Source organism: Acipenser ruthenus, chromosome 25, assembly GCF_902713425.1.
Source record: "Acipenser ruthenus chromosome 25, fAciRut3.2 maternal haplotype, whole genome shotgun sequence".
Taxonomy (NCBI): Eukaryota; Metazoa; Chordata; class Actinopteri; order Acipenseriformes; family Acipenseridae; genus Acipenser; species Acipenser ruthenus.
The window spans coordinates 11,555,543-11,580,064 of NC_081213.1; the positions used below are offsets into that span (position 1 = coordinate 11,555,543).

Genomic DNA, 24,522 nt, shown 5'->3' on the forward strand with positions numbered 1-24,522 from the left:
TGAAATGCTTGTTATTCTTCTCTATGCAGTCAGAGCTGGAGAGAATGCTCTTTGAAATGCTTGTTATTCTTCTCTATGCAGTCACAGCTGGAGAGAATGCTCTTTGAAATGCTTGTTATTCTTCTCTATGCAGTCACAGCTGGAGAGAATGCTCTTTGAAATGCTTGTTATTCTTCTCTATGCAGTCAGAGCTGGAGAGAATGCTCTTTGAAATGCTTGTTATTCTTCTCTATGCAGTCACAGCTGGAGAGAATGCTCTTTGAAATGCTTGTTATTCTTCTCTATGCAGTCAGAGCTGGAGAGAATGCTGTTTGAAATGCTTGTTATTCTTCTCTATGCAGTCAGAGCTGGAGAGAATGCTGTTTGAAATGCTTGTTATTCTTCTCTATGCAGTCAGAGCTGGAGAGAATGCTGTTTGAAATGCTTGTTATTCTTCTCTATGCAGTCACAGCTGGAGAGAATGCTGTTTGAAATGCTTGTTATTCTCCTTATTGTTTGCGCTGTCAGAGCAGCTCAAACAACCTCTCATATTTCAGAGTTTCACACCCTTCATCCTCCCATGTACTCCTGCAGCGCGGTTTCCAAATGCACACAGCAGTCCCATTCAGAGCTAGCATCAGGTGAGTATCCATCACTGTTCACTGTTGCATGGCAAGCCAGATGATCATTTAGAGAGATCTCAAATGACATGTTAAGACATCCTGAAATATTTCAAAACAGTTACAGATTTCTTTAAAGCATTTGCAAATATCTAATTAGGGTCCTTTTGAAGATATCTAAAATGAATTGAGAGATCTTGAAATGTTTTTCAAATGTCATTTGGAGATGTTCTAAATTACTTCCTGTTCATTTTAAGATGTATCAATTCTATTTAAAAAATATATTTTAATGTTATATTAAGAGATCTTAAAATGTACTTAAGATCTCTTAAAATGATTTTGAAATATCTCTATATTTGAAGATATCTTTAAATAATTTCAACATGTTTTTAACATGTGTTTGATGTTTGGGTTTTGCAGGCTATTCTATTAAAGAAATGAAAAGAAAGCCAGCATTTGTAACATTAGTATTGTCTCTTTTAAATGTTCATTGCCTTCACGAGACACACTTCAAACCAGGGACTTATTCCACTTTATTGTTTATTATACATCATTATTAAGACTTTCTTCACATCAGGCAAACAAGCTCATGTAAAAATGAAAACCATTTAATACAAATAAGATTCCGAAATGCACCACACCCAGGGAGCGGAACTCATCAGCAGTGCAACATTCAAGTGTCACAGAACAAACATGCCGGGAGCAATGTGTGGGTAAAACCCAACAGTGGGATGTTTAAACATACAGGTAGGAAGGGTATTATTCCAAACATTATTGAGGGTTAAATGATTAGCAGAAAGAGCTACTCCTTGTGCATCATGTGTGTCGTGTGCACTGTCAACAATACCAGGGCAGGGGATTATTACAGAGCACAGGTTCCACTCCAGTAATAACTTCATCAGTACACTACCCTTGTGTGTGTGTCGTGATTGGAGTCTGATCTCATGTCCAGTACACTACCCTTGTGTGTGTATCGTGATTGGAGTCTGACCTCATGTCCAGTACACTACCCTTGTGTGTGTATCGTGATTGGAGTCTGACCTCATGTCCAGTACACTACCCTTGTGTGTGTATCGTGATTGGAGTCTGACCTCATGTCCAGTACACTACCCTTGTGTGTGTGTCGTGATTGGAGCGTGATCTCATGTCCAGTACACTACCCTTGCTGTATCCTCAAATATCCTGGGCTTGAAACAAGAAGTGTCGTGAGAAGGGCAGGATACACTCTCATAACAAAAGCATGTCAACATCCCAGTGCAGTTTTTATACCAGTCAAAATATGAATACATAGTAATATAGTGAAGATGAGTTTAGAGATACTATGAAAATCACAAAATAAAACACACACACAGTCAAAAGGACATTTATCAGTAGTAAAGAATAGAAAGAAATTCCAGTTTAGTTCATTTCTTTAGCAGGAATCGGCATCTAAAATTAAATTGTATTACAGCTTGGGTTCTTTTTTTTCTTTTTTTTTCAGAAGCATTACAGAACAGCCAAATGCAACACATTTTCCTGATAACATATTTAATAACAAATCTTATCGTAGCTCAATTAAAATTAATATTAATCTCGTCATTTTTTTTTTCATTTCCATCATGGAGTGCAATTCTTTTTTTGTGATTAGAATGAAGTTTCAGCGCTGTGTGTGAGGAAGCTGCAGAGAGAGTCAGGGGACAGTGACGTTGAAGGGGGAGCCAGGGATGTGCTCCTCACCCCACTTCACTGCCAGGATGTAGTCGCCCTTCTCCTTGACCATGTAGCTGACCGAGTACTGCCGGTTCCCCATGTGCTTGACATACACCTCCTCACAGGGGGTCGTGGGGCCGTGAACCCCCACCAACAGCATGTTCTTACCTGAAAGCATTCAGGAAATACAGCCGTTACATTTTATACAAGGCTCTGCGGCAATTCAGCCACTAGGAGCTGAGACAGTCATGTATGTGTTATGCAGCACCAGCAGAAAACCGACCAAACCATGTGAATATAATCCATGCAGCTATGCTGATCAATGTGTTATTACAGCGCTGGTTTACAGCTGAATTAGACGCAGTGTGCCAGGGCTCAGTTTAAACACAGCGCTTCTGGTTTATAAAGTTCTCTGCACTGTGCTGGACCTGCTGGAGCAGCTGCCCCTGAGCTCACAACATCTGTCCTTTCAAACTGCACCGACAGAAGGAACCATAGACCTTCTTTTTATGTTGCAGTGTCTTGTTACCTCTGGAGTACTCAAAGAACCAGGAATCAGGCTGTGCTGATTAGGATAAGACTCTGACCCGGGATCACGTGCTGTTTATCTGTATGATAAAAACGTGCCAGTGCAGGTTTCAAATCCAGGTTACTGTGGCAGTGTCATGGTCATGGCTCCCACTTGCTCCATAATGCCATTCCACGAGGCAAAATAACATGTTCCCTTAACACCGCTGAGGAGCGCTGCATCATTAACTCTTCCACTGCGGCGGTGCTAGAAATTGTTCATATAAGAACGATGATGTAATGGTGACGTTAGACGCCCATTTTAAGCCTTTTTAAACAACCATTGGTTGCTTACCAAATGACTGACATCGCCAAAGGCTCCTACAGCCAATCAGAGATGGTTTTATATATTTTCAAAACGAAAGTAAAGTTATACAGACAGAAAGCTAAACATGTGAGTTTTATTTTATTTTTTTTCTGTCTGGAGATTCGGCGATCACAAGTACAAGCTTACCAGAAATCATACTAAATCAAACAAAATGTTTATAAACCCAAAAATAAAATTAACAAAATATTAACTGTAGTGAAATATTCACAGGATAAACTTGGGATGACTCTCCAAACAAAATGCATTTCACTAAAGCCACAGGACAATAATGATACATTTTATAATGAGGTGCAGCATTTCAGTATCTTGGTTTGTGTCATGATTACTGTGTATACCATGATGTTAAAGCACAGCATTACCGGAGAGCAGACTAAATTGCTTTACATAACCAAGAATTCTTACCCAGATACGGTATTTACACAATTCTTTCTGATCCTACTTCCTGAGAGTTGCGGCTGCCACTGATACTTTTAGCGTTTTAGGTAGGAGATCACTAAATGACACTAAAGAAAAATGTCGAGTACATTTTAAAAGGTATTTTTTACATTTGAACGGTAACACTATGTAACACAATTTTTGTTCCTGGGTAGTAAGTGTTATTTCCTAATTGCTTATGCCTCAAAAGTATAGAAAATGGCTATTATTCCCCACAAACTTTGCTTTTGTGACCAGGAGTGATATTTTGAAATTTACCTATTTCCAATGAGAAAACGGGCGAATTTGTGTCTTTTCGTTCACATAAAGTCAGAAAAAAAACAACATATGAATCCAAATTAACATGTATTTATACTAAAGTAATACAAAAATGACTACAAAAGATTTAGAAGTGAGTAGTTTTTCGAGATTTACGATTATACTGTAAATCACTTTCACGAATCAGCCCCCAAATGTTGTCTCCCATCATGTTCTCATTATACTGTCCTTCATTGACAGCTCATCCAGGAGCCTCAAAGCCGTGCTGCTCCATAATGGTAACAAGTACCCCTCTCTTCCCCTGGCTCACTCGGTGCACCTCAAAGAGGATTACAACAGCATCAAGACCTTGCTGGACGCCTTGAAGTATGATGAGTACGGCTGGGACCCCCGGAAGGTGCTGATGCCACCACTGCACATCAAATTGGGACTTATGAAACAATTTGTCAGAGCTCTAGATAAGGAGTCGGCAGCCTTCAAGTACCTTCAAGACTTCTTCCCTAAGCTGTCTGAGGCAAAGGTCAAAGCCGGTGTCTTCGTCGGACCACAGATAAAGAAGATCCTGGAGTGCAATGAATTCCCCAATAAGCTCACTAGTAAGGAGAAAGCGGCTTGGAACAGCTTTGTCGCAGTGGTTCGGGGCTTCCTGGGCAATCACAAGGCCGAAAACTATGTGGAGCTGGTTGAGACTCTGGTGAAGAACTACGGCACAATGGGCTGTAGGATGTCCCTCAAAGTCCATATCCTTGATGCTCATCTTGATAAATTCAAGGAGAACATGGGAGCGTACTCGGAGGAGCAAGGCGAGCGCTTCCACCAGGATATACTGGACTTTGAACGCCGCTACCAAGGACATATAACGAGAACATGATGGGAGACTACATTTGGGGGCTGATTTGTGAAAGTGATTTACAGTATAATCGTAAATCTTGAAAAACTACTCACTTCTAAATCTTTTGTAGTCATTTTTGTATTACTTTAGTACAAATACATGTTAATTTGGATTCATATGTTGTTTTTTTCTGACTTTATGTGAACGAAAAGACACAAATTCGCCCGTTTTCTCATTGAAATAGGTAAATTTCAAAATATCACTGTCCTGGTCACAAAAGCAAAGTTTGTGGGGAATAATAGCCATTTTCTATACTTTTGAGGCATAAGCAATTAGGAAATAACACTTACTACCCAGGAACCAAAAAAAAATAAAAAATTGTTACACGGTGTAATCATAGATTATATTTCAATCATACAGTGAAAACGTTATTCTCTTGATACTCGTCAGATGCTCAGCTGTTTAGAAAGGTATAACACTGTATAATTTCGGTGGATGTTTGTCCTGATACACAAGCTGAAAGTCACGTTATGTCAGTCGGACCTCAAACAGGTTGAATGTTCACTAGAGCAGAAGGGTTAAGGATGAAAAGTTCCGACACACTCAATGTTTAAATGACACCCGTGTTACACGAGGAATGCACCCCCAGGCTGCTCGTGAAGTGTGTTCTATTCTGAAAATCACGCTACTGCACTGCGAGAATTCCCTGCACTGTGGAGCTCTCACCTGCTTTGCTGCAGTCCACAGAGAAGTTGCTCCTCTGCCCCATGTAGGCCTTGCTGAGCCCGGCCCCTGTGCACTGCACCACGCTGGCGTCAGAGAAGAGCTTGGGCAGGGCGCCGTACACACTGGGGCTGCTGGACTTGCTCACAGAGTCCACTGTGATGGAAGAGGTTTCATTGGCATTGCCGATACTGACCAGACGAGTACCTGCAGGGAAGAGACATAAATAAAGGGCTTGTTATAGACAATTACTCGTTTACAAGAGGATCCTGACAGGACTGCAGCTGAAGGGTGAGCGTGTGTTTCTTAGACAGTGTCAACACAAGAGCTTCTCTAGATAAATGGGATCCTGGCAGGACTGAAGCTGAAGGGTGAGTTTCTTACACAGTGTCAACACAAGAGCTTCTCTAGATAAAGGGGATCCCGGCAGGACTGAAACTGAAAGGTGAGCGTGTGTTTCTTACACAGTGTCAACACAAGAGCTTCTCTAGATAAAGCCATCTGTACAGAGGGGTGGCTCTGCAGCATGGCTGAGGTCTGCTTCCGATTCACCTGCAACCTGTCTGCTAGTCTCACCTGTAACCTTGACCTTGAAGGGGCTGCCCACGATGTGGTTGGGTCCCCCATACTTGATGCCGATCAGGTAGTTGCCCGGTGCCATGGGGGTGTACAGGACCTTGTAGCCTTCAGGACTCTGCTGGCAGTCCATCTTCACCTTGGATGTGCCTTCGATCGTGACACACACGGCGCCTGGGCCAGCTTTAGTGTTGTTAATGATGAACTCCGATTGGGTGCCTGCAGGACAGAGGGAAGGGAGTGAGGGAGAGGGTTACACTGGACTGCAGTGTTCACAATAGCAATTTATAGTCTGCGCTGCACTTGTGCACTACCTAAAGGTGTATGGTTTAAAAATAGTTGTTACTCTTCCAAGAAGTGTAACGGGCAGTGTTGTGTGTCGCATTTGATCGCAGATGTTAAAAGCTATATAACTGCTTGTGTAAAGCAGCCTGGTGCTTCAGTGCACTGGTATAGACTTGCTCAGGGACAACATGTCCCCGGGTAGCCCCAGCCTCCACCCTTTACACTGGCAGTGTCAGGGACAGCATGTCCCCGGGTAGCCCCAGCCTCCACCCTTTACACTGGCAGTGTCAGGGACAGCATGTCCCCGGGTAGCCCCAGCCTCCACTCTTTACACTGGCAGTGTCAGGGACAGCATGTCCCTGGGTAGCCCCAGCCTCCACTCTTTACACTGGCAGTGTCAGGTGAGGATGCTTCATTACAGTCTGGAGGGCTGAAAACATGCAGTCCTGTGTTTCTTCCTTTATTTAGGTATATTACTGCAGTGATCTTGAGTCCCTGGTGAATCCGTTTGGAACTCGTACAGTTATTAGGGAGTGTGTGTGTGTGCAGACCCTCACCTGTGACCCCCTGCTCCAGGCCGGCCCCGTACGCAGTGACGAGCCCCACGTCTCCCGCCTGGCCGGGCTCCCCCACTCGCACCTGGAAGGGGCTGCCGGGGATGTGGCCCCCGTTGAAGCGCACGTCGATGGAGTGCACACCGTTCTCACGTGGGATGAAGCGGATCGCATACTTATCTGGAACACAAAACAGCAACACTGCCATTAGACCTGATGTGAACGCCTTGAATTACTTTAATAATAACTTTGAGTTTGCAAAAAAATTCTGTATAATTAATGGTAAATGTACCTCTGTTTGACAATAGGAAAACACCCATCAGATTGCAATTGATTGCACCTGTACCAAAATCTGACAGCTTACCACTTTCAATGTGACAACATATTGCTTTCTGACATTCCACGGGTCAGGTTTTGGTACACGTAGCACATTCTGACACTACACCGGAACTCCTACACCGGGTGCTAAAAACCAATACGTTTTTTGTGGTTTATAGAATGTTCGTTTTTCTTAACAATCAAATGGGCTTTTGACTTGCTTGTTGGTGAGACTATTCAAAATACTATTTTCTTGAAGTCTACCAAGTTATATCTCATGATTTTTAATATGTGCAAAGTTATTTAAACTTTTTAAAACTGTTATATTCCCCAGCGTTTTCTGTTTATCCTGCAAAATATATTTTTGGGGAACATTTGTAGCATTAGGGTCAGGGTTGTGAATATGAATTAATGTATTGGTTTATTCTGGAGTCTAAATGTTGTAATTCCCCTTTTCCAGGTCAGTTTGAAAGGTAGGTAGGTATGTATGTATGTATGTATGTATGTATGTATGTATGTATGTATGTATGTATGTATGTATTTGAACATGAACGGAAGATTATATACATGTATACACTATATTATGTATAGGTTACTGAATGTATAGGATACAGGCAGCCATGCATTACCTGTCATGTAAAAATATTGTAAAATATGGCGTCATGTACGGCATCCATAAATATGAACATAGGATGGCGCTGTGACCAGAATGGAACACAGTATTCTAGGTAAGGTCTTACTAATGCATTGTAAAGTTTTAACATTACTTCCCTTGATTTAAACACTTTTCACTATATATTACATCTTAATGTGGGACTTCCTTTTAACACAGATTATCATTGGCAATGCAAACAGGTCTGGGGTATTTGCAAATATGACAAAGGGACAGTTTGTGAATGCTTGCTGAGTTGATGACCATCATCATCATCTCAGTAACTCAACACAAGACTGCTTATAACCCAGGGCCTTGCCAAGGGTATTCCTAATCACACTCTCTTCAGCTGGTTATCAATCTTTGTCAAAGAAGAAGTCACAGGTTACCAAGGAAAAAGATGATCAAACAAGCCAGCCCTGTGTTTTTTTATAATGGGATGGTGAAAAGATGCTGAGTGGACATATCTCAAGGGCGTTTCAGTCAGTTTGGAAGAAAGCTGGACTGGGGGGAAGACATCACATGTACACTTGTCAGAAAAACTGCAGTTTCAGCCATACACCAAAAACACCCCAACATGAAAGCGAACTTGGAAGATTTAATGTGCCAGAGTTGAAACTGCTAGTAAGTGTTACAGGGTGGTGGAGAGGGAGCACCCATCAGTGCAAAGCAGTTGTCAGAAGTCATGAGAGGTGAGAAAGCCAAGCCAGCCAAGTCATCTGACATCCCGGATTTAGGCCAGCCATCCACACCCCAGGACAAACAGGAGGCGACGTCAGCTCAGTCACCTGGGAAGTTTATTTGGACTGATCAGCTGCTACAAACTGTCCACTCTGTGTTTGAAGAAGAGATAAAGTCCCAGACGATCATTCTTGATGTGGTAAGAAGAAAGATCAAGACTAGTGACCTACTAGTAAACACTGATGCCAAAAAGGTATATGACAAATCAAGAGGAGAATGGCGGTACTCTTCTAAAGACAGACAGGAAGGTGGAGAGAGGAGGGTGCTGTCCAGTTGCCAGAGAATAAGGGACACTCAATGACGTGTCAGCAGGTTTTTAAGATGAAGAGAGCGGTTTCAGATACAGTTCCACCATCCAGCAGAAGCAGTACTGTTAAAGGGCTCTTCAGCTAGTCAATCTTCTTTCATAAGTGAGACATGCAAGAACACCATTTCTTCTGGACCCATTTCACAAGATTGCACCAAGAAAGCTCTAGACTGCAGTCCTGATGGTATGGAAACTTTGAAATGATTCAACATCAACCACATTTTAACAAGACTGAAGTATGAACGTCAAACTACATCTTAAGAAATAATTTCTTAAAAGCATTTTTTGTCATTGATATAATACCATCTATGTATTTTTTTCAGTTATTTTGAATTGAGAGATAAATATTTTTTCTTTGCACTGAGTTTGTGTTTAATATTACCTTGCATTTAAAAATGTTAGTTTACAAAAACCAAAGAGCAGCCTCTATAATAAATGCCATTAAACTAATTCTGTGGAATCTTCACTGTAAATCATGTTGCTGTGTTGTGTTTAATAAATATGGGTAAATGTTTAAAGGGCTTTGTTCGGTCATTTGTTTTCCAGGAACAACGTTCTCCTTGTCTCATGCCTGTAGTCCCTTTTCTAGATGTGTTCAGGCTGCTATTATGTGGATCATGTTTTTTTTGTAGATGAAACACAACCGAAGACAGTAAGTATGTACAGAGCCTTGCATAAGTATTCACCCCCCTTGGACTTTTCCACATTTTGTAGTGTTACAACCTGGAATTAAAATGGATTTAATTGGGATTTTTACCTTTTGATTTACACAACATACTTAATACTTTGAAGGTGCAAAATATTTTTTATTGTGACACAAAAGTTAATTAAACAAAAAAAAGACATTTGTTGGTTGCATAAGTATTCACCCCCCTGAGTCAATACTTGGTAGAAGCACCTTTGGCAGCAATTACAGCTGTGAGTCTTTTTGGGTAAGTCTCTACCAGCTTTGCACATCTGGATCCTGCAATTTTTGCCCATTCTTCTTGGCAAAATTGCTCAAGCTCTGTCAAGTTGGATGGGGACCGTTGGTGAACAGCAATTTTCTTGACACAGATTCTCAATCGGATTGAGGTCTGGGCTTTGACTGGGCCATTCTAAGACATTCAGGTTCTTGTTTTTAAACCACTCCAGTGTAGCTTTGGCTGTGTGTTTAGGGTCATTGTACTGCTGGAAGGTGAACCTCCGCCCCAGTCCCAGGTCTCTTGCAGACTGAAACAGGTTTTCCTCTAGAATTTCCCTGTATTTGGCTCCATCCATCTTGCCCTCAATCCTGACCAGTTTCCCAGTCCCTGCCGATGAAAAGCATCCCCATAACATGATGCTGCCACCACCATGCTTCACCATAGGGATGGTGTTATCAGGGTGATGAGCAGTGTTGGCTTTGCGCCACACATAGCGTTTTGCGCTAAGGCCAAAAAGTTCAATTTTGGTCTCATCAGACCAGAGAACTTTTTCCACATGTTTGCTGTGTCTCCCACATGCCTTTTGGCAAAATCCAAACGGGATTTGATATGGGCTTTTTTCAGCAATAGCTTTCTTCTCGCCACTCTTCCATAAAGCCCAGCTTTGTGGAGCGTCCGGGTTATAGTTGTCCCATGGACAGTTTCTCCCATCTCAGCTGTGGATCTCTCCAGCTCCTTCAGAGTTACCATTGGCCTCTTTGTTGCTTCTCTGACTAATGCTCTCCTTACCTGGTCACTGAGTTTTGGTGGACGGCCTTCTCTAGGCAGAGTCGCGGTTGTGCCATATTCTTTCCATTTTTTAATAATGGATTTAACGGTGCTCCAGGGGATGTTCAAAGTTTGGGATATTCTTTTATAACCCAACCCTGATTGGTGCTTCTCCAGAACTTTATCCCGGACTTGTTTTGATAGCTCCTTGGTTTTCATGATGGTGTTTGTTTAGATATGCTCTCTAACAAACTCTGGGGCCTTCCAGAAACAGGTGTATTTAATCTGAGATCATGTGACACTTTAATTGCACACAGGTGAACTCCATTCAACTAATTATGTGACTTCTGAAGGCAATTGGTTGCACCAGAGCTTATTTAGGGGTGTCACAGCAAAGGGGGTGAATACTTATGCAATCAAGACTTTTCCGTTTTTTATTTGTAAATAATTTTGAAAAATATGTAGATTTTTTTCCCCACTTCGACATTATGGACTATTTTGTGTAGATCAGTGACAAAAAATCCTTATTAAATCCATTTTAATTCCAGGTTGTAACACTACAAAATGTGGAAAAGTCCAAGGGGGGTGAATACTTATGCAAGGCACTGTATATCAGGCCACATGGACCCTGCTACCAACTCTGGATGAAGATATTTATACATTGTGTTGACTGAGCAAATGTTGCCAAAGTGATTTGAAGATTAAGCACTATTTTCAAGATATCATGTTCATTCAAAACCAAACATTGAGAAGTGAAGGTGCATCTTAGATCATGTTACAAACCAAGAACCCACCATTAGACCTAATTCTGGTGATTAAACAAAAACTAATCATGACTGGAGTATATGCATAATTTTGGTTACATAATTTTGGTTACACACATTGAGGGAACAGATTAACAGATTAATAAAAAAAATTTAAAAAAAATAGAAAAATCCTTGCAAATAACATTAAAAACATTGGTGCAAAAGTCCCCTATATGTTACAAATGATCCTTACTGCATGTTACCAATGTTCCCCTTGCATCTACCTCTCTCTCTCTCTCTCTCTCTCTCTATATATATATATATTGTGAGATAGCGGGTTGTGAGAGACAGCAGGGAGGGGGTTAAAACCTCCCTGCGAGAGAAACATGTGCGGAATGCACCTTTTTGTTTGATTGTTTCTGCTTTTTCAGTTAATCAGTTTTGTTTATTGTCTTATTGTTTAGTTTAACTGTTTTATTATTTAATTATCCCCTGCACCTGGGTAGTAATTGAGAATTGGGACCAGGTGCAGGGTATTTAACAGGAGCAGTTAGACTGCTAATGGCTGCTGAGTAGAAGGAGGCAGAAGGAAGGTGCTCTGCTTCCGAGCAGTCCTGAGAGTAAGTGCTTGGTTAAGTGTGTTAGTGTTTGTTCTGTGTGTCAGGTAAACGGCTTAGCCGTCCTGCAAGTTAGTCAGGGAAATACCTGTTCAGTAAGCAGCGTGTAGTCTCCTGACGTTGCAGGGGACTGGTGCGGCTCTGCCTCTCTTGCAGGGGACTGTGGTGGAGGCAGTGGCGATGGGGCGGATGCTGGCCACTCAGAGGGAGGCTGTGGCGGTGCTGGCTCCCTCTGCTGTGGCGGCTGGGCTGGTGTATGCCGTGCTCCCTTCAGCAGCATAAATAGAGGCTGCTGGGGAACACTAGCATCCTGCCCTTCTCCCCCCCAGAAAAATTCAGGGGGTTGAGCCTGTAACTCCTCCCCTTCTGGCTCTTGGGACTGCAGCTTGGGTCCTAGGGCTGTGGAAGCCCCGACTTCCCTCTCTTCGGGCCGTGGACGCACCGACTCCTCCCTTTTGGGCTGTGGACGCACCGACTCCTCCCTTTTGGGCTGTGGACGCACCGACTCCCCCCTCTTGGGCTTAGGACGTTCGGGCTCCTCCCACTCAGTCGTAGGACGTTCGGGCTCCTCCCACTCAGGCACAGGACGTTCGGGCTCCTCCCACTCAGGCGTAGGACGTTCGGGCTCCTCCCACTCAGGCGCAGGACGTTCGGGCTCCTCCCACTCAGGCGCAGGACGTTCGGGCTCCTCCCACTCAGGCGCAGGACGTTCGGGCTCCTCCCACTCAGGCGCAGGACGTTCGGGCTCCTCCCACTCAGGCGCAGGACGTTCGGGCTCCTCCCACTCAGGCGCAGGACGTTCGGGCTCCTCCCACTCAGGCGCAGGATGTGCGGGCTCCTCATCCCCTGGCTCCTGCTCTGGGCAGTCCTCGTCCTCATGCCCATAGGCAATGCACATGGTGCACCACCTTGGCTCCCTCTGCTTCCTCCTCACTTTTCCCCCTCTCTGCCTCCTTCTCCTCACCTTCCTCATTTGGGCTGGTTCCTCCCCTTTGAGGCAGGTGAGGCAGGTTTCCTGATCCACCTGTGGCGATGGTATGGCCTTCAGGTGGATCCACTCCTCTGCAGTCTCCACCTCACCAAAGGCCTGCACAAAGAGGGGGTCTTCATATGGGCACACCTCAGGGAGGTGCCCATACTCCAGGCAGGCGAGGCACCATGTAGCCCCTCCTTCCTTTAACTCCCTCTGATGCGCATGCCACCTCTCCATGTAGGCGTCCACTTTATCTATTTTTTTTTTTTTTTTTTTTTTTTTCAAACACAAAAAAACACTATTTGAAAAAACGAACACAAAAAAATATTCCTTTGCTGTTCCTGGTCCGGCTGTTGGAGGCGTTGTTTGTCCCACGCAGGACACCATATGTGACAGTCTGGCTAGCAGTGGTGACGTCACGGACCAGGAAGTAGAAACCAAAACAAGGGATGGGCGGGTGAAGCTGAATGCTATTGCACTCAGCGCATTTAATAACAAACAAAACAAAAGATTTAAACAAAACAACAAAACACAAAACAAAAGGGCACGAGGGCCAAACGAACAACCAAACAAACAAGTAAGTGTTGTGCTGGACAATCCAGCACGTTTTAGCAATTGTTTTTCGAATGTTGCTCGCTCTCTCCGCTCCCCGTACTCTCCTCTGTACACCCCACAACCTCGAGTGCAGAGAGCTGCAGGTTTATATACTCTGGCCGAGGGATTAACTAGTTGGTAATTATCTTATCCCTCGGCCAGAGTCTGCACGCGTTTGGTAAGGATGCATGACTGTCAGCTAGTTAAATAATCAGTAGCTGATCAGCCATGCATCCTCACGGGGTTTTTAAATATAATAAAAAAAAAAAAAATTACCCGCGCCGCAAACAAAAATACAAATAATAATAAATAGGGGCGGGACACTCCGCCACAATACTGTATATCTATCTCAAGATAAAAACCCTAAAACCAATTCTTGCAAATAGTTTATGGATTTGAAACAAGGTTTTACAGGGACAATATATAAAATAGACTGACTTTAATATTTGGGACAAGCAAATAACTTTGTATCAAGCATTGCTGTTTCCTTATTGATATAATAAACACATGCACTGAATTGATCTCGATTGGCAGTGCAGTGCTAGTGCAGCTACCCCATACACTGCAGTCGCTGCAACCCTTCCAGTGCCATCACTTCTCTCTCCCTTACCCGTCTCCAGCTCAGACACTGCGCACTCCTCCAGGGCTCCCGAGGGGCTGTGCACCTTGGCGTCAATCAGGCCCTTCGCACCGTTCAGCCTGACCGCAAAGGATGCTGGGTGGTTCACTTTCAGCCCTGATTCCTGAGGAGTGAACAGCCACAGTTTAGCACACTCGTCCCCATCTTCATGTAGAACGCCAAACAGACAAGCGTAGTTATAACTGTTTAAAACTGGAGCGCAATCTCTTAATGAAGTGCCTGCTTCACCCCCTCAGACTGCCTGCTTAATAAATACCTTGGAATCCCTGAGCAGATAAGCATCCCTCTTTAGCAATCAGCAGAACAATAAACACAACGTCCCATAAGTGCACCCGAAATATTATCATTTGGCTCTAAATGCAGAATCACGGGGGGAGGGGGATGGGGGAGGGGGAAAGGGGGAAGGCGAGAGGGGGGGCAGGGAGGGAGGATACTGTGTTCTTCAATTTATCTCAAAATACCAAGCCTGGAATTGCTTGAATATTTATACCCAGCCACAGCAGCACAGGCATTTCCAGCAATACACAATCACAAACTCTGAATGGTAAATTATTATTATTATTATTATTATTATTATTATTATTATTCATTTTTATATTTATATATTTTAATGATGACGGGCCCTATTAGCAAGGCAAAAGGCACATTTCCTGAAAAGAATAAAGCAGCTGTAACTACAGGTAAATAATACTTGCGATGCATGTTCTTAGCTGCACGTTGTGTACGGTAGGGAGTCCTGTTATTTTTTTTTTCCCTAACCCTTGTTTGCATTAGTTATAATAATAAAGGTGTGTAATCCAGAGCATTTTGAGCACATGCTCTCCTTACCTGACATCACCTGCCAGCTAGAGCCTTGTATTTGCTTGCGATTGTAAGTCGCCCTGGATAAGGGCGTCTGCTAAGAAATAAATAATAATAATAATAATAATAATAATAAAGCAGGAGACTACAGGGCAGGAGGAGGGACACAAACACCCCACAGGAGCCAAGGCATTAGCACACACCCCTGGACTTGATGCACTAAATATTCTCATACATTTCCCTTTAACACAATCGTGATTGTTGTCATTTTGTTATCCTGGTTCATTGATGCCCTGCAGCCTGTTCTACGGAGTTCAGCTCTAATGACTGTTTGGTATTTTGCCGGTTGTGGAACTCTGCTCTGCTCTGAGGCAAAGCCTTTGACTGGTAGCTGAGGCCGGCTCTGCTGCCAGCGCTGTGGAACTCTGCTCTGCTCTGAGGCAATGCCTTTGACTGGTAGCTGAGGCCGGCTCTGCTGCCAGCGCTGTGGAACTCTGCTCTGCTCTGAGGCAATGCCTTTGACTGGTAGCTGAGGCCGGCTCTGCTGCCAGCGCTGTGGAACTCTGCTCTGCTCTGAGGCAATGCCTTTGACTGGTAGCTGAGGCCGGCTCTGCTGCCAGCGCTGTGGAACTCTGCTCTGCTCTGAGGCAATGCCTTTGACTGGTAGCTGAGGCCGGCTCTGCTGCCAGCGCTGTGGAACTCTGCTCTGCTCTGAGGCAATGCCTTTGACTGGTAGCTGAGGCCGGCTCTGCTGCCAGCGCTGTGGAACTCTGCTCTGCTCTGAGGCAATGCCTTTGACTGGTAGCTGAGGCCGGCTCTGCTGCCAGTGCTGTGGTGGCTCTGCGGATGTTTCTTCATGCCTCACCTGAAGACTGGTAACCGTGAGTCTGCTGGCATCGTCCGTGGGGGCAGACACTGGCACCAGGAACGGGCTGCCCTGAATGTGCTCCTCGTTGAACTTGATGGACACTTCATAACCACCTGGGGGCGACATAGAGACCGATCAGCTCCTCCACACACAGCTAGAACCTGAGCTCAATACAGTCGGACAGGCAGCATCCCTACACTGTGCCTTCTGTTAAACAAGCATCCCTACACTGAGCCATCTGACAAGCATCCCTACACTGAGCCATCTGACAAGCATCCCTACACTGAGCCATCTGTTAAACACTCAGAGCTGAATTTGGAAATACTGAAGGAAACTCAATGAGTTCAGTCATAAACATTTCAACTAGGTCTTTCTCAATGTCTATAACTTACTTTGTTTCTTTAGTAGTTTTACCTACCTACAGTACCTGCCTATCAACCTATACTTTTCTGATCCTTTCAATAATTTGTGCTAAATGATGTTCTCCATCACTATAGCAATCCTCTCTCCATCTATAGGACTCTGAAGGGTGACACAGTATTCCTGCTTGTAATAATTCACACTCTACCCCTATAGAACCTATACCATAATAATTTTATACTATGTCCTCTCAGGTCAAGTTGACAATACATAATGACCAGCTTTTGCTATATATTGATTTATTTACATTGTGTTTAATAGAAAGCAATGAAAAGCCACTTGGTGAGCTCCCTACAGGGTGGATGGAAGTGCACAATGAGAACACAAGCAAACCAGGACAACTTCTAATGAGGCAGCAAAGCAATGAAGAGGAACATGAACCCATTTCCTACATTCTCCCTTTTAAACAGAGCGTGTGTGAATGTCGTGTGTCTTAATGTGTGTCTCAGTGTGCGTGTGTATCTCAGCATGTGTTTCAGTGTACGTGTGTATCTCAGCATGTGGGAGGCTTACCCGGCTCCTGAGCGATGTACGACACACCACAGGACCCGTCCTTCCGATCCTCAAATGAGATCTCCGCTCGACTCGGACCCTCCACAGCAATCGAGAGACCCCCAGCCCCCGCTTCCCGCGTCCAGATACTGAACTCCGCTACAGAGAGACACAAGCACACAGAGACTGAACTGAACTGCAGAGACACAAGCACATAGAGACTGAACTGAAGAGACACAGAAGCACAGAGACTGAACTGCAGAGACACACAAGCACACAGAGACACAAGCAGACTGAGACTGAATCATCTCACTTATAAAGGTGTCCAGCAGTGATCAAGAGGTAGCAAGGCTAATTTCTACACTATTACATATTACATTACTTCCAACAATGGAAGGTCATTCCAAGATAAGGCTGCCTTGTGTCTGAATGGAAGAGAGTCCAGTCTAATTTTCAGTTTAGACAAATAAACCTCTGGTAGATTCTCCTACCTGGTATCCCTGTCTCTGCTTTTTCCAGGCCGGGGCCCCCAGCCCGCACCTTGTGGGCCCCTCCATCGCCCAGGGGCCCCACGGTGAACTGGAAGGGGCTGCCTGGGACATGCTGGCCGTGGTAGCGTACACTCACTGTGTGCACGCCCATCTCCTGGGGCACGAAGCGCACGCAGTACGTGTTGTTGCCAGCCGCGATGATCTCTGCATCCTCCTCGAGTCCAGAGGGGCTGATGACCTGAGCTGACATATCCTGACTGTCGATCTCTGAGCAGGGAAACACATGCAGAGTGTGAGGAGCAGAGACAAGTGCTGACCTGAGCTGACATATCCTGACTGTCCATCTCTGAGCAGGGAAACACATGCAGAGTGTGAGGAGCAGAGACAAGTGCTGACCTGAGCTGACATATCCTGACTGTCGATCTCTGAGCAGGGAAACACATGCAGAGTGTGAGGAGCAGAGACAAGTGCTGACCTGAGCTGACATATCCTGACTGTCGCTCTCTGAGCAGGGAAACACATGCAGAGTGTGAGGAGCAGAGACAAGTGCTGACCTGAGCTGACATATCCTGACTGTCCATCTCTGAGCAGGGAAACACATGCAGAGTGTGAGGAGCAGAGACAAGTGCTGAGCTGACATATCCTGACTGTCCATCTCTGAGCAGGGAAACACATGCAGAGTGTGAGGAGCAGAGACAAGTGCTGACCTGAGCTGACATATCCTGACTGTCCATCTCTGAGCAGGGAAACACATGCAGAGTGTGAGGAGCAGAGACAAGTGCTGACCTGAGCTGACATATCCTGACTGTCGCTCTCTGAGCAGGGAAACACATGCAGAGACAAGCGAGGCAGTTCTTCCAGCGACAGCGTGGGAGAGACATTGTGTGAAGTGAATGGTTTTAAAAGTGCAGAGCAGTTAGAAGCATTTTGAAAGCAGATTGACAGCTGCAGAAACTAAACTTAAACTTACAATAAAAAAAATAATAATAATAACATGGCCTTCAAGCCAGTAATCTGTGACACCTGCATGATGTGGGAAATCCGAGAAAACCAAGTGTGTGTAAAGTGCCGCACGATCCAGGACTTGCTTAAACTAGCAAGTATGCTAGAAATGGAGCTGCAGGAAATGAGACAGCAACCGGAGCTTGAGGAGCTGACACACCCACAATTCTTGGAAGTCTGCACCCCTAGTAGACTGAAAGCCACCACGGAGATGGAAGAAAGTCGAAACAGCTGGGTTCAGATAGGCAGAAGCAGGGAAAAAAAGAAACTTCGTCAAACACAACCACCAGAAATCCAGACATCCAACAAATTTGAGCCACTTCAAAATTTAGATGATCGAAACTAACATCAAGAGAACGAAAGGAGCAACATACAGGACCCTATAAACAGTGCTGGCCAGGCAGCAAAAAGAAGGGAGGTCATGATTGTTGGGGACTCCATGTTGAGAAACTCAGCAAGTTCAGTTCGCAGTTTGGACCCCCTTACTACAACAGTGTGCTGCCTTCCAGGAGCCTCTGTCACGCACATCACTGAGAACGTGGACAGGCTCCTAGAACAAACTGGCGACGACCCGGTACTAGTCGTCCACATCGGTACAAACAATATTTGAAGAGACAGACCAAGATCCCTGCAAAACAAATTCAGAGAGCTAGGAAGGAAATTAAAAGAAAACCAAAACTGTGGTATTTTCTGAGATACTGCCGGCACCTTGCAAAGGACCATATGGACAGCTGGAAATACAAAATCAAAATGCATGGCTGAAATCGTGGTGCACACAGGAAGGCTTCACCTTCCATGAAGATTGGAGCACATTCCACAACAAGGAATATCTATATAGGCGGGATGGACTGCACTTAAACAAAAAGGGAACCAATCTACTCGGAGAAAGGATCCTTCAGGAGGTCCAAAAGCATTTAAACTAGAAAGCGAGGGGGGAGAAATCAACAAAAAAACGGAAGGGAGACCACATCAAAACAAGGGCAACTCCTCAGGTAAGATAGCCATTAAATGTATTTATCTAAATGCTAGAAGTCTCAGAAACAAAATGCTAGAACTTGAAGCTACTGCACTAACAAGTAACTACAATGTGATAGGTGTTACAGAAACTTGGTTGTCTGAGAGTGATGGAGACAAATATAATATTAGTGGGTACACACTGTATAGGAAAGAGGCGGAGGGGTAGTGCTATACATCAAAAATAGTCTTGAAGCCCAGGTGTTAAATCTGGAAGAAAAAAACAATGCAGAATCAATATGGGTCAGAAAAATGGACAAAAATTCAAAGGGCATAATAATAGGGGCATGCTATAGACCGTCAAATTCAGATGCCGAGCAAAATAATCTGTTATACAATGACATTAGAAATGCATGCAGCAAAGGAGAAGCCATATTTATGGGTGGGGAGCACGACAGACAAAATTGAAATGGTGGAAATGACAAATGACTGCTTCCTATCGCAATCTGTCAAGGCACCGACTAGAGGGGAGGCATGCCTTGATGTAGTCTTTTTAAATAACAAAGACAAAATAACTAAAAGAGATGTCAGAGAGCCATTGGCAAACTCAGACCACAACATGGTCTCATTTGAAGTGATTTTTAAAACCCCAAAAGTAATAACTAAAGCTAAGGTTTACAATTTTAGGAAGGCAAACAATGAAGGAATGAAACAGAGACTAAGAAGTAGATTGGAGTTAAATAGTAGACAAATCTAAAATAAAATTGCCAAAATGGTTTAATAGATCAATTAAAAAAATATTCAGAGAAAAAAGGCACTTTACAGAGCACTTAAAAGGGACCAAGAACAAAGTACACAGAAAGAGTACTTGAAACTGCAAACACAAGTCAAAAAGGAAGTTAGAAAGGCAAAGAGAGAGATAGAAATGAGCACTGCTAAGTGGACTAAAACCAATTCCAAAAAGTTTTTCCACTATTATAACAGCAAGAGAACATTCAACGAGGAGGTAAAATGTCTAAGAGATACAAATGGCAAGATCATGGATGAAGAGTAAAAAATAGCAAATATATTAAATGATTACTTTTCACAAGTTTTTACAAAGGAGGATACGGGGGCTCCCGAGTGGCGCATCCAGTAAAGGCGCTCCGCGCGGAGTGCAGGATGTGCCCTATAGCCTGGAGATCGCAGGTTCGAATCCACGCTATGTCACAGCTGACCGTGACCGGGAGTTCCTAGGGGGCGGCGCACAATTGGCTGAGCGCTGCCCGGGTAGGGAGGGCTTAGGTCGGCAGGGGAATCCACGGCTCACCGCGCATCAGCGACCCCTGTGGCCGATAGGGCACCTGTGGTTCTGCAGTGGAGCCGCCAGATCTGTGTTGTTCTCCAGCACTATAGGTCTGGTGGCATTGCTGTGGATCTGCAGTATGAAAAATGACGGCTTGGCAGGAGCACGTTTCGGAGGACGCGTGTTCCAGCCTCCGTTTCCCAAGTCGGCGGGGGGGTTGCGAGCGGTGAGCCGAGGATACAGATAATAATTGGGCATTCCTGTGGGGCTCCTGCTCTCTCCAGGTGAACTGCACACTGGCACTCAACCCTGTGAAGCGAGTCTCTGTGCCCCGGGTTTCATATGATCCTCATAATCCTTCCTGTGGGGCTCCTGCTCTCTCCAGGTGAACTGCACACTGACACTCAACCCTGTGAAGCGAGTCTCCGTGCCCCGGGTTTCATATGATCCTCATAATCCTTCCTGTGGGGCTCCTGCTCTCTCCAGGTGAACTGCACACTGACACTCAACCCTGTGAAGCGAGTCTCCGTGCCCTGGGTTTCATATGATCCTGTCACAAAGACGGTCGGAGTGGGTGGCGTCAGACCAGAAGCAGGAAATAAACAGACAGAGACTTGTGGTTTGGTGAAGCTGAGCGAATGCTTTCGCTCAGCATTTAATAAACAGAACAGAAAATAAAAGGTTTGAAACACAAAACAGGACACAGCACTTGCGCCAAAAATAAATAGACAAACAAAACGTACTACACTTAAACAAACGGTGCACGGAGAGACAAACAAACACGGTGAGTACAGACACTTATAGATTTCACTTTACTTTAACGTTTCTCCTTCTCTTTCTCACCCGTTCTCCACTCTCGAACACCCAACCCCGAGTGAAAGAAACGTGCATCTATATATACTGTTGTGCTGGGATTCAATTACTAATTAATTATTCACTTGAATCCCAGCACGTGAATTAATTCTGTGCAACCCCGTGCTCACATATTACATTTAACCAGCACGTGAAGTGATTTGTGCCCTCCTCGTGCCTAAATACAAATCTACACTTTTTAAATCACACGTGAAACACAGACCCGTTTATATCCCGTGTACCAATCTATACACCAACATTAACACACGCACGCAACATACAACACATAATATGCACACAGGGGCGGGGCACATTGCCACAGATCCTCATAATCCTTCCTGTGGGGCTCCTGCTCTCTCCAGGTGAACTGCACACTGACACTCAACCCTGTGAAGCGAGTCTCCGTGCCCCGGGTTTCATATGATCCTCATAATCCTTCCTGTGGGGCTCCTGCTCTCTCCAGATGAACTGCACACTGGCACACAACCCCGAACACAAACGTTTACCACAGTGTGGCGGAGTGTCCCGCCCCTATATATATGTGCGCTATTTTATTATTATTTATCATCTTATTGTTTGTGGCGCAGATGCAAAGCCTCCGCTATTATTTGTTATTTTGTATTTTTGATTTATTAAAACCTTGTGAGGATGCTTGACTGATCAGCTGCTGATTATTTAACTAGCTGACAGTCACGCAGCCTTATTAAACTCATGCAGACTGTGGCCGAGGGGTAACAGGATAATTAATTAACAGCTAGTTAACCCTTCGACCAGAATATAAAAGCCTGCAGCTGGCTGCGCTCAAGGTGAGGGTGTTCGAGAGTGGAGAACGAGTGAGGAGTTAGGAGGTAAAATATAAACAACTGTTAAGCATGCTAGTTTTTACACCAGCACGATACTTATTTGTTTATTTCTGTTTGTTTGGCCAACGCGCCTTTTTGTTTTGTAGTATTTTGTTTTGTTTAAACTGTTTGTTTTATTATTTAATAAAACACTGAGCACCGTTGTGCTCCAGTTTTGCACCGCCATTCCTTGTTTTGGTTTTGTGTTCCTGGTCCGTGATGTCACCACACCTGCGCACGGCAACCACTCTGTCATACACAGTTATACTACGCAGTTATACTAGACATTTACTGTCCTTTCTGAAAGGGAACTGGCTGAGACCTCTACCAGAAGTGAGATCCCTGTCCAGCACAAAGAGAACACAGAGCTGTAACTGCTTTACTCCCGCGGAAAGTCAAAAACATAACTCCAGAAAACCAAAGCACAAACAGACAGCTCACACACAGTACAGTGCATGCTGGGTAATTGGAGAAGAAGCACATTCTGCCAACCTCAGCATCCGCATGCCAGGGCTAACACACACCCTCCAGCCCTGCAAGCCGGCCGCTGGGCAGGACTGGGTCCTCCAGAGCAGCCTGGTCACACACAGGGGCAGGGAGGAGAGGCTGGGGAAGCCACCAGAGAGAGCAGGAGGGAGTGAGCCTCTCCTGAGCCACAGCCAGCTGGAACCAGGTCACTGAACACAGAGAGGAGAGGGGAGAGAGAGTGGAGAGAGAGAGGAGAGAGAGGGGAGAGGAGAGAGAGGGCAGAGGGGAGAGGAGAGGAGAGAGAGGAGAGAGGAGAGAGAAGAGAGGAGAGGGGAGAGAAGAGAGAAAGGGCAGAGGGGAGAGGAGAGGAGAGAGAGAGGAGGGGTGAGAGAGGAGAGGGGGAGAGGGGAAAGAGAGAAGAGAGAAAAGATAAAAGCCATCCTTACTCACAGGTCATGTGTTTCTCTTGAATTGTACACCTGGAATATTTTTAACAGCTCTCATATTTAATGGACTGCAGTGCAGAAACATTTTATTTCTCACATTTCAGTTTCATCATTGCTCCTGGGAGTCAGCTTGACACAATGACAACGGCCAGTAAACCACTGTGAGTAGAGGTATGGGAAGAAACTTAGAGCAATGATATATGATAGTATAGTACAGCAAAGTAGACAGAATGGGCTGAGGAAAGAGAACGTGAGGTTATTATCATAACCATGGTTCCCTGAAATAGGAATATTAACCATTACAAATGGGTGTTTCCCTTTAAGACACCTGAACTGAAAACTCTATACCAAAAGACTCTCATTAGAGCAGGGTGGCACTGCTGAGGCTCTGCCCTGCAACCATAAGCAGAAGCGACCCCTACAATCATCACCATTGTCTTCAACATTACGACCATGAACACCGTGACCCCTACAATCATCACCATTGTCTTCAACATTACGACCATGAACACCGCGACCCCTACAATCATCACCATTGTCTTCAACATTACGACCATGAACACCGCGACCCCTACAATCATCACCATTGTCTTCACCATTACGACCATGAACACCGTGACCCCTACAATCATCACCATTGTCTTCACCATTACGACCATGAACACCGTGACCCCTACAATCATCACCATTGTCTTCAACATTACGACCATGAACACCGCGACCCCTACAATCATCACCATTGTCTTCAACATTACGACCATGAACACCGCGACCCCTACAATCATCACCATTGTCTTCAACATTACGACCATGAACACCGTGACCCCTACAATCATCACCATTGTCTTCAACATTACGACCCTGAACACCGTGACCCCTACAATCATCACCATTGTCTTCAACATTACGACTATGAACACCGCGACCCCTACAATCATCACCATTGTCTTCAACATTACGACCATGAACACCGTGACCCCTACAATCATCACCATTGTCTTCAACATTACGACCATGAACACCGCGACCCCTACAATCATCACCATTGTCTTCACCATTGTTCTGTCGTGAGGGTGACTGGGAAGCTGCCCTCAGTACTCTCGTGCCTAATCCAGGATTCTGCGGGTTCACGACATTCAGCCGATAGAACCTGGCAAACGTATGGGAGGAATACCACAGCGCTGCACTGCACATGCCCTGGATAGATGCACTGTGGAACAATGCCCATGAAGTCACCTGACCCCTGATGGAAAGGCCGGTGAGCTTCTCGGGCAGGGGCAGATTGGCCAGTTCATACACAGTCTGTATTGCGCCACTTATCCATTTGGATAGACACTGTTTAGAAAGAGTCTGTCCCTGGGACTTAGCCCTGTAACAAACAAACAGTTGTTCTGACTGCCTCCAGCTTTGAGTCCTCTCCACATAGTATGCTAATGCCGCACTGGGCAAAGCGTATGGAGCTGGCGCTCCTTGTCAGACTGGAAAGGAGGGGGA

The 24,522-nt window shown here is 44.8% G+C and overlaps 1 protein-coding gene across 4 annotated transcripts in view; it reads right to left on the reverse strand.

Moving 5' to 3' along the window:
• Window positions 1-1,108: 1,108 nt before the first annotated feature.
• The window catches only part of LOC117964055 (filamin-B-like), a 153,455-nt gene continuing 130,041 nt past the window's right edge, over window positions 1,109-24,522 (reverse strand). For 2 of the 4 annotated variants that reach the window (XM_058999338.1, XM_058999336.1), the window contains 8 exons: window positions 17,180-17,446; window positions 16,710-16,847; window positions 15,774-15,889; window positions 14,078-14,210; window positions 6,850-7,026; window positions 6,008-6,226; window positions 5,435-5,638; window positions 1,109-2,456 (listed from right to left, as the gene is read on the reverse strand). In XM_058999338.1, coding sequence (XP_058855321.1) covers window positions 2,269-2,456; window positions 5,435-5,638; window positions 6,008-6,226; window positions 6,850-7,026; window positions 14,078-14,210; window positions 15,774-15,889; window positions 16,710-16,847; window positions 17,180-17,446 — 1,442 coding nt within the window. In that variant the 3' untranslated portion in view covers window positions 1,109-2,268. Of the gene's footprint in view, window positions 2,457-5,434; window positions 5,639-6,007; window positions 6,227-6,849; window positions 7,027-14,077; window positions 14,211-15,773; window positions 15,890-16,709; window positions 16,848-17,179; window positions 17,447-17,496; window positions 17,605-20,358; window positions 22,792-24,522 lie in introns of those variants that run through there. The other 2 variants (XM_058999335.1, XM_058999339.1) reach the window with 2 other exon arrangements.